The sequence below is a fragment of the Lonchura striata genome, chromosome 9 (assembly GCF_050655825.1).
Source record: "Lonchura striata isolate lonStrDom1 chromosome 9, ASM5065582v1, whole genome shotgun sequence".
NCBI lineage: Eukaryota > Metazoa > Chordata > Aves > Passeriformes > Estrildidae > Lonchura > Lonchura striata.
In genome coordinates, this window is record NC_140711.1 from 16769719 (window position 1) to 16786955 (window position 17237).

General features: G+C 40.7%; 1 protein-coding gene across 4 annotated transcripts in view; it reads right to left on the minus strand.

Annotated features, from left to right (window-relative positions):
• Window positions 1–7941: 7941 nt before the first annotated feature.
• TFDP2 (transcription factor Dp-2) overlaps window positions 7942–17237 on the minus strand; it is a 55371-nt gene continuing 46075 nt past the window's right edge. For all 4 annotated transcript variants that reach the window (XM_021536945.3, XM_085587154.1, XM_021536947.3 and 1 more), the window contains 2 exons: window positions 16401–16506; window positions 7942–15507 (listed from right to left, as the gene is read on the minus strand). In XM_021536945.3, the coding sequence (XP_021392620.1) occupies window positions 15339–15507; window positions 16401–16506 (275 nt within the window). In that variant the 3' untranslated portion in view covers window positions 7942–15338. The remainder of the gene's footprint in view (window positions 15508–16400; window positions 16507–17237) is intronic.

Genomic DNA, 17237 nt, shown 5'->3' on the forward strand with positions numbered 1-17237 from the left:
TGTGCCGAGGGGAGAAATCACTGTAGTAACTTTGATCCTCAGCTGTTTGGTACCATGAATCTTTGTCCTGATGCTTGTTTGGTTAAAGATGTTGGCTACACACCAAAAATGGGACTCCTCTTTTACCTTAAAAGTTTCCTGACTATGAATAGTCAGTGTTGCTATAGAGGCCTCATTTTAGAGTAGCCTTGCAACAGAAGTTGCCCTTCAGTTAAGACATGTAAAACTGCCATTGTCTTGTTAGAAGCATTTTAATATAAATCAGAGTGAGTTCCCCTGTGAGATACTTGCTGCAGGTTTTCTTCCTGTCTTAATGAAGGAGAAAAAAACATCAGAGAAAAGCTAAGTCAAAAATTCAGGTTGCTGCAGTTTGAAGTATGTTAATTTGGTGAGTGATTCTTAACGTAAAATCATTAGCAGAACTATCAGAAAATCATTAACACAAGGGTTACTAGAAACTTGAATGTCACTAGTGTGACTAATGTGTAGTTGGGATCAAATAGCTCTAATAATTAATGACAAAAAGTAAGACTTTTTTTTGTCTTTTTAAATCAGGCAAGCACCTAAGAAAGCCAGTAAAGGGAATTTCAAAGTTTTGCTCACCAGCATGTACTTAAATCTTTTAATGTGGTCTGAACAGTAAGTATTGCATAGAGCTGTGGAAGCAGTGCCTCATCTTTGCATTACCTGAAGGGAAATGTTAAGAGTTTAATCTGGATTTGGCAACAATTCCTGTAAAAAGCTCATGGTTATCAATGTATTTGGAACAAAAGTCTTCATATTCAAGTTTACTTAGCTGTGTGTATTGTGTATTAGAAAGGATTATCTTCTTTTGAATTTGCTTTACAGTTGTATGGAATAAAAATGTGTTCTTCCAGTACCCAAATATTATGTGGCTTGCAAGCATATTATGCTATTTCTGTTTTTCTGACACAAGAGAGCTCCTACAGTGATAACTCCTCCAGGGTTTATTGTCCCTAACAAGGTCTCTCTTAAACCTGCTGGGCTGCAGATTCTTACTTCAGAAACTGCCACTTCACTCCTAATTACAAATGGGATAGATGCACTTAATACTATAAATATTTTAATGGCTATTATTATTTAGTACCAAGTTCTCTTAACATTTTAAAGTGTTCTTGTGAATGTGAAAAATCATAATGCATGAGAGCATGGGTGAGTTTTAGTGTAAGGAACTGAGTTTTTGCTTAAAACTTTTTTTAATACTTCTTTTGCCTTTCAATTTTCAGGAGAGGCTAGCACATAATTTGCACATCCGTAATTATGCAAGTTCCTCTCTAAATTTATGTGGAGAAATTGCTTGATTTAAACATATTTTTTTGGGGTTTTTTTGGTTTTTGTTTTGTTTTGTTTTGTTTTTTTTGTTTTTGTTTTTTGAAGCTGATAGCACAGAAGAGTTTGCACTGAGGTTCAAGGTGATGTATTAACCTACAGGTGAAGCCTGAAATACTTCTTAATTTTTTAAGTTATCTTAAAGAACACAAAACAAGAATTTGGTGAATAAGAGCATTACATAAAACCTGTTTCATTTGACAGAGAAAGTAACTGACCCCAAAGCAAGAGTATACTAAAATGTTTGTAGTTTTCAGTAGTAATAATAGCCTCACCTAAAGCTGAGGCATTGCAGGAAAACAGTGAAAGATCGTTGAGGCACTGCAGTAGTAAGGTACAAGTTGGACTGGAATGGCAGGGCAAGAGTGATAACTGTCTATTAAAGAAACCAGGTAAAGCAGCTATTGGTGAATAATACTGGATGTCATTTGGCCTTAATTGTTTTTTCTGCATAGGCAAAGTCATGATGGTGTGTATGGTCTTTGCTTCAACCATGCTTAAAACTTCACTTAATAACAAAACTTGGGGGAGGGGAAAAAAACAAAAACCAACCTTTCCAGCATTATTCTGAAATCTACACTGCTCTGTAGATCTTGAATTGCAACATAGTTTGCAATGACAAGTGTCTCTTGGCTCACTCAAACAGCTGTGGTCAGACATCTTAATCAGATTACAAATTTGAAATTTCCACACAGTGAAATGTGTCTGGAGTCCTGTTTCTAATGGGGGAGAAGGAAGGGATAGTAATCCATATTTTTCCTTATTACTTCTCTTATATAAGGCTTAGTTCTAATTTAATGGTAGGAATTATTTTATATGCTCTGTTTCCTTTAGTAGTTTTAGGTCCCTCTTAGTAGTTAGGTTCACATTTAGTAGTGGAATTAATGAAAGTGTATCAAAGGTCCTCTTTGATAAAACTTAGTTCTTCAAGGTCTTCCATTTATTGGTAGAGTTTGGGAGGATGTGTAGAAGAGGACACCTTTCTTCTGAACACAGCTGGCTGGTGGGACAAGAGAGAAGATCCCTGGACTGCTAACCAGGTCGTGGTTTACCATCACAGTCACACACACAAGCTCTCATTGGAGGTGTTCTTCAGGAAGTGCAGCCTGGAAGGGCCAAGAAAGAGCCATGCAGGTCAGTGCCTAGGAACAACTTAGTCACTTGACCATTTGATCTTTTTGAAATAATGTGCACAGTCTCTAGCTAAAAATAATACATATGATGATTGATCTGGATGCTCCTAATGGCTTGAAAAGTACCTTGAAAATTACAGTCTGTCACCTGTATTTTAGTGGATCCATGTGTTCGTCTAAAGCCTTGTGCTTCCTGCTGCAGTGTCGCACTGTCAGGCAGAAAGCTGCTGCGGTGGAGCTCATGTTTCCAAATGCCCCAATGTGTTAAAGTAGGTCAGAAATTGCATAAGATGCCATTACTGGAAACTGCTGTAGGCTGACTTGCATATGAAAAGTCAGCAGTGCAACTGGCAAATGCACTCTGACAAAGAGAAATGCAGCCATGGCTTAAAACATGACAAGAGAGCTCTCTGAAATCTCCCTAGGATATGAATGGCTGTTGGAATGGTGAGATGTCTTTGCCCCTTCAGTTCATGTTCCTGCTATCTGCTGAGCCAGAGCTGCCTGCCTGGCTTGTCAGGAGGCTCACATTGTTCTTATCTGCAGGGAACTCAGGCACATGGCTCTTTAACTCTTTGTGCACCACACAAAATTCATTCTGTATTCCCCTGCTGGCCAAGCTCCTTGGGAGCAAGCACAGGACCCAGTACACTGCCAACCTTGTAAAGGCAAGAATCTGTAGCAGCTCTTCCCCGGAGTGATCAGTAAGGGCCAGAGGGATTTGGGGGTAAGTGCACAAATCTCTGCCAGTTCTCCAGTTCAACACCACCAAGCCCAGGGAGCACTGAGCAGGTATGGCATGTGCATTTTCTCTCTTCCATAGCACTGTTTCAGAGATTTAGCACATTCCTGGGTATCCAATTCATACAGTATTTTACCCTCTATATAGAGTTACAAAAACGTGCTGATGGAGAAGGAAGAAATAATTCTGGAAGTACCTTAGTCACTCCTCAGGGTGCTTACTTGTTCTGCTGTATGTGCATCCTGTGCCCATGGAACCAGACCCACTTGGTTAGGAATGTCTCTTGGCCTGCTCTCTTCCATGCCCTTGTAGTACTTCACTACATTTTACTTTCAGGTTTTTTATCTTTAAAGAATTTGAACACAGGAAAGGACAGTCTCCTGTTTTTTTGGTGGTTTTTTTTTTTTTTTTTTTTTTTTTGCTACTGATATTTTCATATAAACATTTCTAACACAGGTTTAAACAGTTGAATAAAACGAGAACTCTCAGCTGGGAGGATTATATCAATTTATAATTGGAATGAGTTATATTTGGCTGCAATTGTATTTTAAAATTATTCTTATGTTTTTAAATTATCTTTTAGTCCAGTGTATTTTTTAACTCTGAATGGTTCATTAGTCAGAAAATATACTGCTTGGTGATACATTTTCCAAAAGTTTGAAATATGGGCACTCCTCAATGAAACGAATGAATATGCAGTTATTTCTGAAAAATCTTCACCATCCAGGACTGCTTTATTTCCTGGAATTGTTGCCTCTCTGGTGGTATATGTGCCCATTTGTCATCATGCCAACCACCCATTTCCTACAGATAATTAATAGATGGGTCAGTACCAATCATCTCAAGAACACACACACAGTTGTACAACAGTTAGATGTGCTGGAAGGGCCTGCAGTTCATGTACAAACCTCAGCAGGTCCAAATCCTTCTGCTGCTGCTTTTGCTGCTCGAGGGCCAACAAGTCCAATAAATGCTCTGATACAGTTGACTCAGTCATTTGGCAATGGCCTCTAGACAGAGCAGCCCTATCACATCCAATCTGAATGTAATAGACTTAATGCATTGCCTGATGACAGAAAAGAGTAGGCAGAAGCTTGACAGAACATTGAGTAGAAGCTTTTCAGCCTAGATAGGATGTTTAGAACTTGGCTTTAGTCGTGCTAATGAGATGATGAGAAAATATCAAAAGGTGAGAAGGTTTGAAAGTAGTAACAGTAAAAACCTGGGCTTTCACGGGGCTTACATTAGCCTGGCCATCCTGATTGCAAGGAGCCAGCAGCTGTGTTAACCTACATCTTATTAGCGACAGAGCAGCTTTTTCTACAATGTGGTTAATACAGTATTAACTATACTTAATGACTTGTTTATGGTAATGTGGAAGTGTTATCTGAGTGCTCGGATGCTAATTCCGAACTCTTGAGAGCCGGGGGATGTTTACAGGCAGGATGGTCACGGCAGTGTCCAGCAGGCCGGGCCCGCCTGGCGGGCGGCGCTGCGGCTGAGGGCAGCGAGCCGGGCGGCGGGGCGAGCCGCGACCCGCAGGCACCGCGGGCAGGGCAGGGCACGGCACGGCACGGCACGGCACGGGCAGGGGCAGCCCAGGGCACGGGCAGCCCAGGGCACGGGCAGCCCAGGGCACGGAGCCGAGCGCCGCCGGCCCGGTGGGCGCGGCCCGCGGGCGCTGGGGCGGGCCCGGCCGGAGCGCCCCGAGCCGCGGCGGGGAACGCGGGGCCCGAGCGGCGGCTGAGGCGGCTGAGGCGGCGCGGGCTGCGGCCCGAGAGCCCCGCGGGCCGGGAGCGAGCACACCGGGGCAGGCGTGGGAGCTCGGCAAATCCAGGCCGGGCCCTCGGGACAGGGATGCAGTTTCTTGGAAAGGATGGTAATGCGGGTTGTGGCCGAAAGCTGTCATTCCAAAGCAGTAGGTTTAAAGCACGAGAACTGCCTCTTAACAAAACACACGAACATGCGAACACCTCTTTTCCTGATGCTTAACTAAGGTGTGGCCTTAAAGCATGCCGGCAGTTGTGGAAGCTCCACGGGTTTCTTTTTTACCTAGAAAAGAACTCTCACCTTCTCCACAGAGCAGCGCGGGTGCGGTGGGCAGGCGCCGCGGGCTGTCTGCGCTCCCGCCCTGCCTTTCCTTGCAGGAACTCGTTCTCCATGTTCTGAGCCCGGTCCTGGTACTGGGAGCTCTGCTTGCTGTTTTCATTTCACTCTGCACAGCTGGAGATTGAAATTATACACAGGTCAATGCGAGGACGTTTTCCTGGGGTTTATTAATTTGAAACGTTTTCTAACTTCTAAGTGTGCCAAGACACTTAGTCTTTGTGGTGTTTATTTATTAAAAATAAGTATCTTGCTTATGCCAGTAGTTCCTGTAAAAATGCAGTTTGCTGCTTTTTACATAATATGGCATTCAACTTAACTTTTGCTATTTAATATTTGAAAAATAATGTTCAGTTAATGGTGGCAGATTAATTGAATGTAATATTAGTATGTAATATTGTCATTGCTGCATAATCTGAACTTTAATGTCAGGATGATGAAAACCTGAGTTAGCACAGGTCATTTGAACCAAGGAGAGTATTGGCTGTGTGGTTTCGTGTATTGTACAAGAAAGGTGCTTAGGCAACTTTGCCATTTTGCATCTCTGTCTGCCACCTTACGCTGGAAGAACACAAACCCTTCTGTTTGCTTACTTCTTCCTTTTGATGTCATCTCATTGTTGTAGGCTTTTCTATCACTTCTTGTGCAGCTCTGTCTGAGACAGTGTTTTCAGGTTTTTAATGGGTCTGTGAGTTGAGTGGCCAGTGAGAGATTCTTGAAATGTTACAAAACCGAGCCTTCAATGACTTGTCCAGGGGACAGCTGTAAGGACCAGTGGCCAGCAGTGCCTTCTACAATTTGGGATTTGATTTAACCTTTGTGACAGATGGGAAGTTCTGTGAAATATATAGGAACACTTTCTTCTATTTTGTTACCCCTGAACTGTGGTTCAGCAAGAAGAAGTCCCAGTGACATTAGGTTTTTCAGCCTTTTGAATGATTTCCAGTGGGAGGAGCAGAACAGGAATTCAGTATTCTGTGGGACCCCCAGGGCAGGCGGGTCCCTCCTCCGGCAGGCAAAGGACGCCCTGCGGCACAGCTGAGCCTCTCCAGGAGCAACCTACACGGATCACACGGCTCGGGGCAGCACTCGTGACACGGCACTCGGACAATGAAGTGTTGTGCACATTTATCTCCTATCCTACACTTGGGGTTGAGACAGAGTTTAATGAATAACAAACCTACACAAATTTGGGGGTTTTCTGGTTTTTCTGAATGTTTCCAGATATTTTTGCTTTCTAACAGAATGTGTGGAATTCAACAAGATACAGTTTTAAATACTGTTATTTTTAACCAAGGAAAATATCTGTTGTTATCTTAATATTTCCATTATTAGCACAGAGCACTTTAATCCTGCAGCAGTTACCATTGCTTGATTCCTTTTTTTAGGAAACATACAGATTTACTTACCTGAAGAAAAACATGTTGATATGATGGTATCTGGTTGGACAGTCAGAGAAACTCTGACCAAAAGTATTTGTAATTTCAGAGAGCACTATTTGCAGACCTCTTAGAGATCCATGCTGAGTCCTTAGAAAAGATGAAATGGGCCTTTATGCTTTCACATCTCCTCAGTTGCTTTGTTGGGTTCCTGGAGAGGAGATCCCCAGCTGAAAACATAGCTCAAAGAAATAAGGATTCCTTAGAGGAGAATACTTACTCTAACCAGGTTCACCATCAGCTTAATGTTTCAGAGTCATTCTGGTAGTAACTTATGGAGCACTGACACAAAAGAAGGTAAGGATTTTAAAATTATTTTTTAAAGAAGCATAAATAAGCCCTGAATATCTTTATTGTTGATATAAAGACTATACCCTCTCATCCTCTCATTTCTGCAGTCGTGTTTCTTGCCCATAAAAAAGACTTTTTTTTAGGTGGTTATTTGCCAAATCTGTTAATGAAAATGCTTTCCCAAATATGCCATTGCATTTTAGATGAAAGGAATTTGTGGTAGTTTCTATTTATTACACAAGAATGAACTTACAATTTTGCAAGTCTTCTGCTATTGTCTTTAACCTTTACTTTCAGCTGATTATAAATAGTGAGTCATGGGTCCTCTCTGCATGTGGAGAAAAGCAAGCTCCGTGACATTACTTGATGTTTTCATATTTGGCAGAGTTGGAAAACCAACACAGAGGATGAAGAGGGACTGCATCTAATGCTGCCTAAATTCTTGTCATTTGGATTCTTGCTATCAAAATAGGACGGTGTTTGGAAGGATACATGTTCAGAGTCTTATAGGTGTTTGAAGGGTGTTCAGCAGGATAGATCTAGCATGGGGGAACACACCCTGTTTCTGGGCCTTCTCTTAGCTATAAATTAGGTGTGTGTCTTGAATGGATAGGGACAATATCCCTAAACATTTTGTGAGTTACCAAAATGTAACATGTCCAGCATCTCTCCATGGATAATGACACAGGAGATTGCTCAGAATGACCAGCCCAGGAGGACAGAGTTCTCAGGCTGTGGTGTTGCAATAACCAAAGGGTGCAATGTTTCCCATTGAAGCAGGGCAGGTCCTTGTTTTCCTAACGAGGAGCACAGCCTGGCAGTGTTAACCTTGAGCGACCTTTTCTCTGCAGTGTTCCTCTCAAAGACAAGCTCGGTCCTGTTGCCTTGAAATTCTTTTATTCAGTTCTACAGTTAAGGTTTACATTTCAGTTCACAGAAAACTTGTTCTTCTCCAAAGCATACACAGCTTTCACCTCAGCCAGCCTGTCTGCTCCCCACCCTCATTTACAATGTACAATTCCCACTTGCAGCATTTTCAGTAAACATGGGATCAATTGAGTATACAGAAAAAGCTATAAAATTTCCATTACAAAAATAACAAGTATTTATTTACAAAGTGTTTGCTACTACAAAGTAATATTTCCTATTGGTTCAAATATACTATTTGCTAATGCCAGTGTTCCTATTAGGAAAGTAAAACTTTGTATATGCACTTTTCTTTATATCTTTGTCAGTGTTTAAAGCACATAAAATACTACCACATTATTTTTTACACTACTCCTAGCCACGTAAAATGTGGTAGTGGAAATTAACACTATTTGTTCAGGACAAAAAAATCAGCACAGCTTAATAGCAGACTTTCTGCAAAAATAAAACTTTAGTTTATAATTTATAGGTATTTGGAAAGAAAGAAATCTATGGAGAATTCAAAAATATGCAGCAAATGAAGATGAATAGGAAACTTGGGCTTTCCTGAAGATACAAAAGTTTAGCACAAGAAAAGGGAGAAAAACACCAAAGTGTTTGTGTGATGCTCCGTGCCAATACACATCTTGGGAGAGAAAGATGAGTAGATTAAAAAAATTAATTAAAACTTCAAATCCCATATAATTAGCATGCTTGTAATTGGATTTGTCTCGTCCCACCTACCATGTTTACAAAACCCTGCTTTGAGTTCAGCATTGAGGTCATTAAATAGCTTTGTCCATGACTGGCCTTGTTATTAAAAAGTTTAATTTAAAAGTTAATGGACTTTCAAGTTGTTTCTGAATTTTAAATATAAAAAGGAAGCATCCCTACAATTACTTCCATGTAGAATATAGTGTATATTAAAATGTGCTACTGTAAAGGGGGGAGGAGGGCCAGACCTGCCTTTTCTACCCCTTGCTGCATGTCACAGCAGCTTCAGAACATGGGCTGATGGCACATCAGCATTCAGAATTGATGAATCAGTCCTCCTTGCCAAGGGCTCATCCACTGCCAGATCATCCCCCAGGTGCCAGCAAACAAGTCCTGCTGTAAAACTCTGCCTGTGCTTGCTGGCCAGTGTTTCCTGATGCTGAGTAGGATATGCAAACACAAAGCTTGTGCCTTGGTCCCAGGGCATGGTTTGCAGTCAGGGCCTGAGGAATGAGGACAGGCTCACATCCTACTTCTTACATGTTCATTCAAAGTAGGATTCATTTTTTACAGTAGGTGCTTGTGAGAGGCAGTGTCATAACATTTGCATATGCTTCTCTGAAGTATTTTTCATGTATACAGCATGGCCTTTAGGACAAGGGAACGTTTCAGAAACTTGTATGATAGGTTATGATTCAGCCAATGTTTTCCTGGGGAAATTCCAGGAGATCCACTTAATCCCTAAATTAGTACAACCAAATCTACTAATTGTTAAAGTTTCAATAGCAATTTAACAAACCCATCAAAAAGCCTGGAGACTGGTTTTGTGGACTTAACCTTTTCTAATAGTTTTAACTTTTGTGGCCATTCAGAATAGTTGTATGTGACCTGAAAATGTCAGCAGGAAGAGCTGTGGATATGTGATGTTCTTCCCTCTCTGGCTGCCTGGCTTGTGTGGGTGGGCAGCACGGGAACCAGGCAGTGTGAGGCATTCTCCTCTCTCAGCCTGGAGAGGAGAATAGGCTAAAACCAACCCACCAATAAAGACTCAATTTGTTTTGGAAAGTTTCTGCATAGATGAGTTTGATTTGCATCTACAACTGGGTTTAAATTTGACATTGCTGTATCTTGCTATCCCATGCTGTCCATATATCTAAAGTACCTATGCCTGGAGAAAGTTGAGTACTTAAGAATGGCATTTAGTGAAATCAGATTTAGGTGATTGCACTTTTCTAGCCAATACAGAAGATGAAGAAGAGATGCAAGCTTGGGCTACTGGGAGGTTCCTGTATCTGCTTGGAATGATCATGGCTCTGTTACAGAGACTGACCTGACCCAGGTTAGTCTGCTTTTCTTCTTAAACAAATGCAAAAGTATTTATTTGCTCCATATTGGTCCTAAGTAGGAGGCTTTCCCTTGGGATTTGGATGGTTACATCTCAGATGTTACTTCTGACCAATTTTGAGCAAGGATTTTTGGCGTCCTACAGTTTAGGTGGATATCCTAAATATTGGACTCTTCAGTACTGTCAAATATATGGAAGCAGAAAACATTTGGGTTTTGTCTGATCTCTGGGTGGGCAGGCAAGGTAGTGTTAAAGGTGGAGAGTGGCTATATGGCTGAGATAAAGAGTCCTTGCAGTTGTTACTGCCAGGCTGCTGTAATGAGCACTCCCTCCCCTCCCTGTCCAGTGCCAGCTGGGGAGGGATTCATGGATGCCACCTCAGGCACCCAGACTGAAGGAGCTGGGGGGGCTCTTGCACATGCAGCTCAGCAGTGACCTGGAAGGACAATAATCGTTTGCAGATGGAATGAACAATTGGGATCAACACTGGTTATGGGTATTTTTTGGCAATATACCTGGACTGGGGAGAGAAAAGTTATTCACAGTCTCTTAAAAATACTCACCAGACAAAATTCTAACAGTTAAAAAGGAAAGAGATAATCTGCTTTGGGAACTTTGTTAAGTCTAAGGAATGAGTTTCATGAAGTTTTATGGTATCAGGATTGGGTTGTGCGAACACCTGCCAGTAGAAAATTAAGTACTTGGAGCTTTCCATGTGCTCAGGTAGGTGTGTGATGTCCACAACATCACAAATGATTCATTGGTGCATTGCTTGCAGACAGAGGCCAGAATTCAAGAAGTGGCACACTTTTAAACAAACCTCCATAAACAGGTCCTTGGCTTCTCCCTCCCCTGTACATCACTACTGCTGCAAGAGGCACCACTTCCCAGTGCTGACACCTGGGACACCTTCAGCCTCAGAGTGACCCAACTGCAGCAGAAGGATGTCACCTCAAAGTATGGCTATTACTAGAATTTTTAAAATCAAAAATTAAAAAAGCATACATAGTCTTTCCCCAGCTCATTACATCTGGTTATTTAATATAATGATGTTCCTGAGAGATTCCTGGAATGATAAGATATAACTGAGGTGAGTCAAGCAGAAGATAGCTTGCTTTGGTTTGTTTCTCTATACTGTACCCTGTGGTACTAGCTTTCATTTTAAATTAATCCAAACCCCAAACATCTTTAACTAGCTAAAAGGAAAGTCTTTACAATCAATTGCCTGGATTATTTTCAGCTAAAAAGGGCCAGTTAACTACAAAAATGAGTACTGCCCAGAGTTCAAATATGGTCAAGTTTTAGCCATACTCTTAAATTGGAGTGGTGGATTTGGTCAAAAGAAAGAGCACTTGAAATTTTAAACCTTAACTGTGGAATTCTATATTCAAGCATCATTTCGTGTATGAACATGTACTTGAAGGCCTCATTTTTCTTTAAGAAACAGCAGGGTTAAAATTTGGTTATTAGGCCTTTTTACATAATATTACTTCAGGCTGATATAGTTGACCAACAGAAGCCCTTCTCTGGGAATTCTGTATCCTCAGCAATTTCTAGCCACTCAAAAGGATTTAGGGCTATTTGCAAGCTGTAGTTTAAAAATTAAAACCCCCTAACCAAAATTCAAACACCTACAGCAGCTTTTACTGGGTTTATGGTGTTACTTTAAGTCATACCTTCAGTTGAGCTGATCTTATTTGTTAGATACACACACTTTCTAAGATTAGGGGGACTGTTGGCATTAATTCCAATGTGGAAATGAGAAGACTGGTGCGCTTTAATACAATTTTAAATACCCAAATCCACAAACATTGCGTCAGATTTCCATATAATAGAAAAATGCTGAATCCCACTTGGAGTTTTTAATCTAGATAGTGGAGCTGACAACTTTTTCTAAGTCAAATTTAGATTTTTCAAGCACCACAAAGTTAGTCCAGAAATAAAGTTGTTTACTACACTATAACTATAAAGGCATTTACATACAGCATTATATTGCTTGCAGTCAAGTGCCTCCTGAATGTATAACCAAGAGAGAGTGTTCAAGACACAGAAACATCACTTAAATTTATCTTAAATATAAATTGCATGAAAATTTACAAAAAAAAAAAAAACAACCCAAAGTATGATCTAGTACCAGTTGCTGCTTTATTCCAGTCAGCGAATGTCAGGGGTATTGCATGAGGCAGGAGATTATGAGGGAACTGAAGAGAAAATGGGGAAGCCAGTCTTGGTCATGACCATTTTCTTGTGTAAAGCATTTGCTGGGCTCTCAGCAGGAGGGAGGGCCTGTGTGCTGAAGCAGCTGAGTGTAAGCACTGCCACGAGCTCAGTGAGAGCTCTGTGGTTTGTTAATATTCTCAACCCCCTTATTACTCACAACTGCAGCAGCTGCCTTTGGTGAGGTCTTGCATTTACCTGTTTTGGTTTGCAGTTTTTGTGTCTTTTTTAAAATATGGCAGCTAAGATCATCAGGAATGATGGAAAAGTTTGCCTGAGACCATACACAGGTGACTGTTGCTGGATAAGGCCCCAAATTCTCTTAGTTCTTAGACTTTAGTGTAGCCACAAGACTGCAGAGCTTCAGCTGAACTTCATCCTCAACTGCTACTTGGCACAAGGGATGCCCAAGTAAAGAATTTACTTTTGAAGTCTCTTCTAATGTTCTAACTTGTTTTGTCCTTTGTATTCAACCAGTCCAGGAAAAATAACTTTTAAAGCCTTGGTTCAACTGTCAAATAAATGTTATTTGCTCCAATATTTTTTATTTTTTATCTTTATTTATTTGATAGTTTGATGTTTGCTAGAAAGCAAGCAGCTGTGCAGGCTGCAGCTTTGAAGGGCACAGACATCAGTGGAGGAAAGGTGTCACTGAAGATCTTCCCTCTGTAAAGCATAAAGCCCACTGACTACTAATAAAATACATTCTATTCCTGGGTGGGAAGCCTTTTTTTGCCAGGTTCTTATAGTTCAAAGTGCTTCTCTTTAGGAACTGTTTAGTGTTTTGCTGTTTTTACTTTTTACACAGATCTTGAGTGGGAAGCGTGAAGAAAGTATAAAGTTAAATGTGTCCCTAATGTATTGTTGGGGAGAGGGAGGTATAAATACTTTGGAAAATATTTCCCTCATAAAGTATTCCTTAGGATCATGCATACAAAAGTTACCTTTGATATGTCCTTTCCAATGAAAGCTTACTGACAGGGCATTTTTGAAAAAGCAATGGGTTTTTTAAGAATGAAAGTGATGATCTGTTTAAATGAAATGTCAATCATGAAGCTGACAACTCCATAGTAATATGTGTGAAGTACCTTTTCCCTTCTCCCGCCATTTCAAAAGTGAGTCACTTGGCTCAACGCTCTGACTCTCTCAGCAAGAATATCTGCTTGTATCTGTAAAGCTTTTCTGGTATGGAGGTAGTGTTACAGATTTGTGGAAGTGAGGGTGTGTAAAGCCCTCAGCCTGCTGTTGCCTGTGAGCCATGAGGACAGGATGGTCTTAACAGTCTTGCCCCAGGGGTGAATACCACAGCAGGCATTTTAGTTTGTGCATTTGCTATTCAATTGTGTAAAACAGATAGCTCAGTCAGGTGCAGGAGTTTGAACTATCTGTGAGAAGTTTCTATCTGGATGCTTCCGTTTGTAATGTAAACGTGGGGGTGGTGCTTGTCTACTCCTCACAGTTTTATCTGTCCTGCGAGCAGCCAGCCCTGGGCTAACTCTGCACACGGCCAGGCAGCTCTTGAGCTGGAGCCTCATTTTTCTCTCTGTAGCTCAGCCTTGATGCTTTTGGATCTTGCTGGCCTGAGTGAGTGCAGGTTTGGCTGCAAAAGATGATGGGGACAGCGCTCAGGCTGTGAGAGTGATGCTGCCATTGCTCAGGAGAGCAGCAGCACAAGCTGCCTCATCCCCCGGCACAGGAACAGAGCCAGGACAGCTGCCTCAGACAGCTGGGACACCGGGCAACCACCTACAGACAGCGGGAAAACGGGAAAGATTTTCCTCATGAGAAATAGTTAACTTAGAGGCTAGGCAAAGTCCTGGACACTGCAACGCCATGGGAAGAGTACATCTACAGTGTATTTTGCATTGATATTCAAGGTTTTGGGTTTTTTTTAAAGGGTCTTTATGATTGGATGTGATATTAGCTGTGGAAAACAGCCTCCTGCTGCAAGTCTAATTTAACAGTTCACATGGGATATGTGTTGGGTAACTTGAGCCACAGATTATTTTATGTGGTTTGATACAACTTTCAAAGGTGCATCAAGGTGAGTGCTACTGATACTGATACTTAAGTTACTGATAAGAAAGTCTGTCAGAATACAAGCTGACCAGATTGCAAAACATTAAATGATGTATTGTTGAATTTTTTTCCCTAAGAACCTCAGCCTATGACTTTAAAAGTTATGTGACCTACCCACCCACTCCAAATTTCAAGACTGTCTTGAAAACACACTGCCTGAGATCCTTAACATGGTGGGAGACCTTTTTCAAAAAAATAAGACATGCTCTACTATCAAAGGGATAAAGTAAAGGAGAAGCTACACTGAATATGCTGTAATCTAGAAATACAATTTTTTTACTTATTTTCCATGAAAAAAGCTGGTGCAGAGAATACTGTTTTTTTCCTGACTGTTTTAATAATGGCTAAGAATAATCACTTATAATAAATTAGGCCTGCAATATAAATGAACATATGAACCTTTTATACTAATGTTACTTGTTATTTTAGAGTATCTAAAATGGATATAAACTATTTCAAGATTCATTTAATCACTTGCAATTTATATTACTTTAAGAATCTTCTATACAGCAAGTTGAACAGAAAAAAGCAAACATTTTAACAGCCCCTTTTCCCTATAACCACTTTCATACAAGATAGTTTTAAATAACGATTTTAGCACATTTGCGTGTGCTCTCTCTCCCCCTTTTTCTAAAGGCAGCACAGCCAAAAGACAACACAAGAATTGGCTTTTACTGACTGACTGTTTTCTTCTCCATCTGAAAAAGACAAGGGGAAGACAAAGATTTGAGTCCCAAAACAGAAAAGATGATCTTAAGGTTTACTTTGCCAAATCTCCAGGGACTTTGTTATTTTCCTCATTAGTTTATAAAACCAACTTTGCTCTGTCTCTGCATGTCACTCTGTGTTCAGTTACACAATTCTTCAATTTCAGCTATGGATAAACTTGTTTTGAAGCTTCCATTTTGGTTCACCAAACGCAGTGGAAACCAAGGCAAGAAACCAGTAAAATCCAAACAGGAACTCCCATTAGGAATATTTGAGCAGCATTTTGTATATTCCATTTTCTACTGTCCTCATTCTGGGGAGGAAGAATCCTCATCTTCATCCTCTTCGTCTTCCTCGTTGAAGGAGCAGGGCGTCTCCCCCCGGGACGCTGCACTGCTGGACTGCTGACTGCTAGGGGCAAGCAGCTGCCCAGTTGCTAAGGCCACTTCAGCATCCAAACACAACCCTGGATTCTCACTAGCAAGACAACAGAAAGGGTGAAGTTTAGAGGGTTTCCCATGAGGTTTTAAGCTTTTTCTTTTTGGCCTCAGCTTTTCCTTTAGTCGAAGAAATGAACAAGGAAAAAACCCGAAGTGTTACAGTAAACACAGCTATTAGTTAGGAGAGTTGCTAAAACGTTGGAAAGTTGCATAGAAAAGAATATTGGGTCACTTCCTTTTTTTTTCATAAAGAACTAGTAGAATTGCTTAAGCTGAAGAAAAAAAAAGGAAATCCATGACAGTTTCATTAATATACAGAAATGTTTGCAATATAAAATGAAGCTATTAAATGCTATGAGAAAGAACCTGCTCCAAAATAATAATCCCTATAATAATCCCTATTTCCATTTTCTTATGGTACAGGTAACCTCCAAGCAAAGTCTGGCTGCTGAGGTGTATTTAAGGTTGGAGTTTGCACATGGTGGTTTTTTGTTTGGTTGTTAGTCTTTAATTTAAAACTCTTATTAAGTTGTGTGGACTAAACTTCTTTCATGAGTGCTTAAATAGTAGTGCATTTAGAGAGCAGACATTCTTATGCATTCTTCAGAAATCATACTGGGCTTTTCTCCACATGTAATTATCTTTCTGTAGTCCATGCCCAGGCAGGAATTTAAGGTTAATCAGGAAAATGGGCTTGAAAGAGATTCTATTGTTATGAAACATAGGTACAAAATAGCTGTTCAATGTTCAAAGCATGTTGATTTGACCTTTCAAATATCATTTTCCTTCAAGGAAGACAGAGACTTTTTTACAATCAAAATCAGCCATGATAATATCTCAATTCCTGCATGCAAATTGTATGAAATAGCAAGGTTACTAAAGTACCACAAGCATATATAACTATCCTTGAATAAAAATTATTTTATTTACCTTGATTTAGCATCATAAGTGCCTCCAGCTGCCTCAAAATGGGAAACTGCTTGTGCTGAACTTGAAAGTAACCCTTGGTTTATCCAGGAAAATCCTGCAGACATATCTAGAAGAAAACATAACTATTTATGGTAGTTACTTACATTTTTTCTTCCTTTTACAATTTTAAACTTTGCATTCTCTTTGTCGTTAGTTTCCCTTAATTTAGTTTAGAAAGTTTTACACTGTAGCTATGTCGTGTTTAATCATGATAAAATTATATCCTGTGTTTGTGGATGCACTTAAGCCTTGCACCCAGCTTTTCTCTCTGTCTGAAGAAGGTTAGCCTGGCCGGTGGCTGTGTGCAATCACAGCTATCTGAAATAAGAGTTCTGGAGTCCTTCATGGAAACTTACTGCCACAGCCTGACCCTGTGAAATGCCCGGACAGCTCCAAGTGCTTTGGCTGCCCAACGTGATGAAGGTACAAAAGGAATTGTATTTATTTGGGTTTGAGACAGTGCAGTGAAGCCACCCAGGCAGTCTCTGTGTCACTGTGTGTGTTTCGGTGGCCAAAGGCAGTTTCAGCTGGTGCTCTCATGGCTGGCTGTGGACATGCACAGACCATGGCAAAGGGCTGGTGCCAAGAATGGAAGACAGAGCCTGCTGTACACTGCACATGAGACATGAAAGGCACTCTCGTCCCTAGGGATAGGAAATGGTGGGGTTAAAACCATTAAAATGGTCTGGCAATAATGCCAAGTTTCTTTAGGTAGTTTGTTAAAAGTCCCCTGAGAGATGTGAAGAAGTTACTTACAAGCCCCAGGGTACTTGTTTTCAAATTCCCTAACAAGTTATG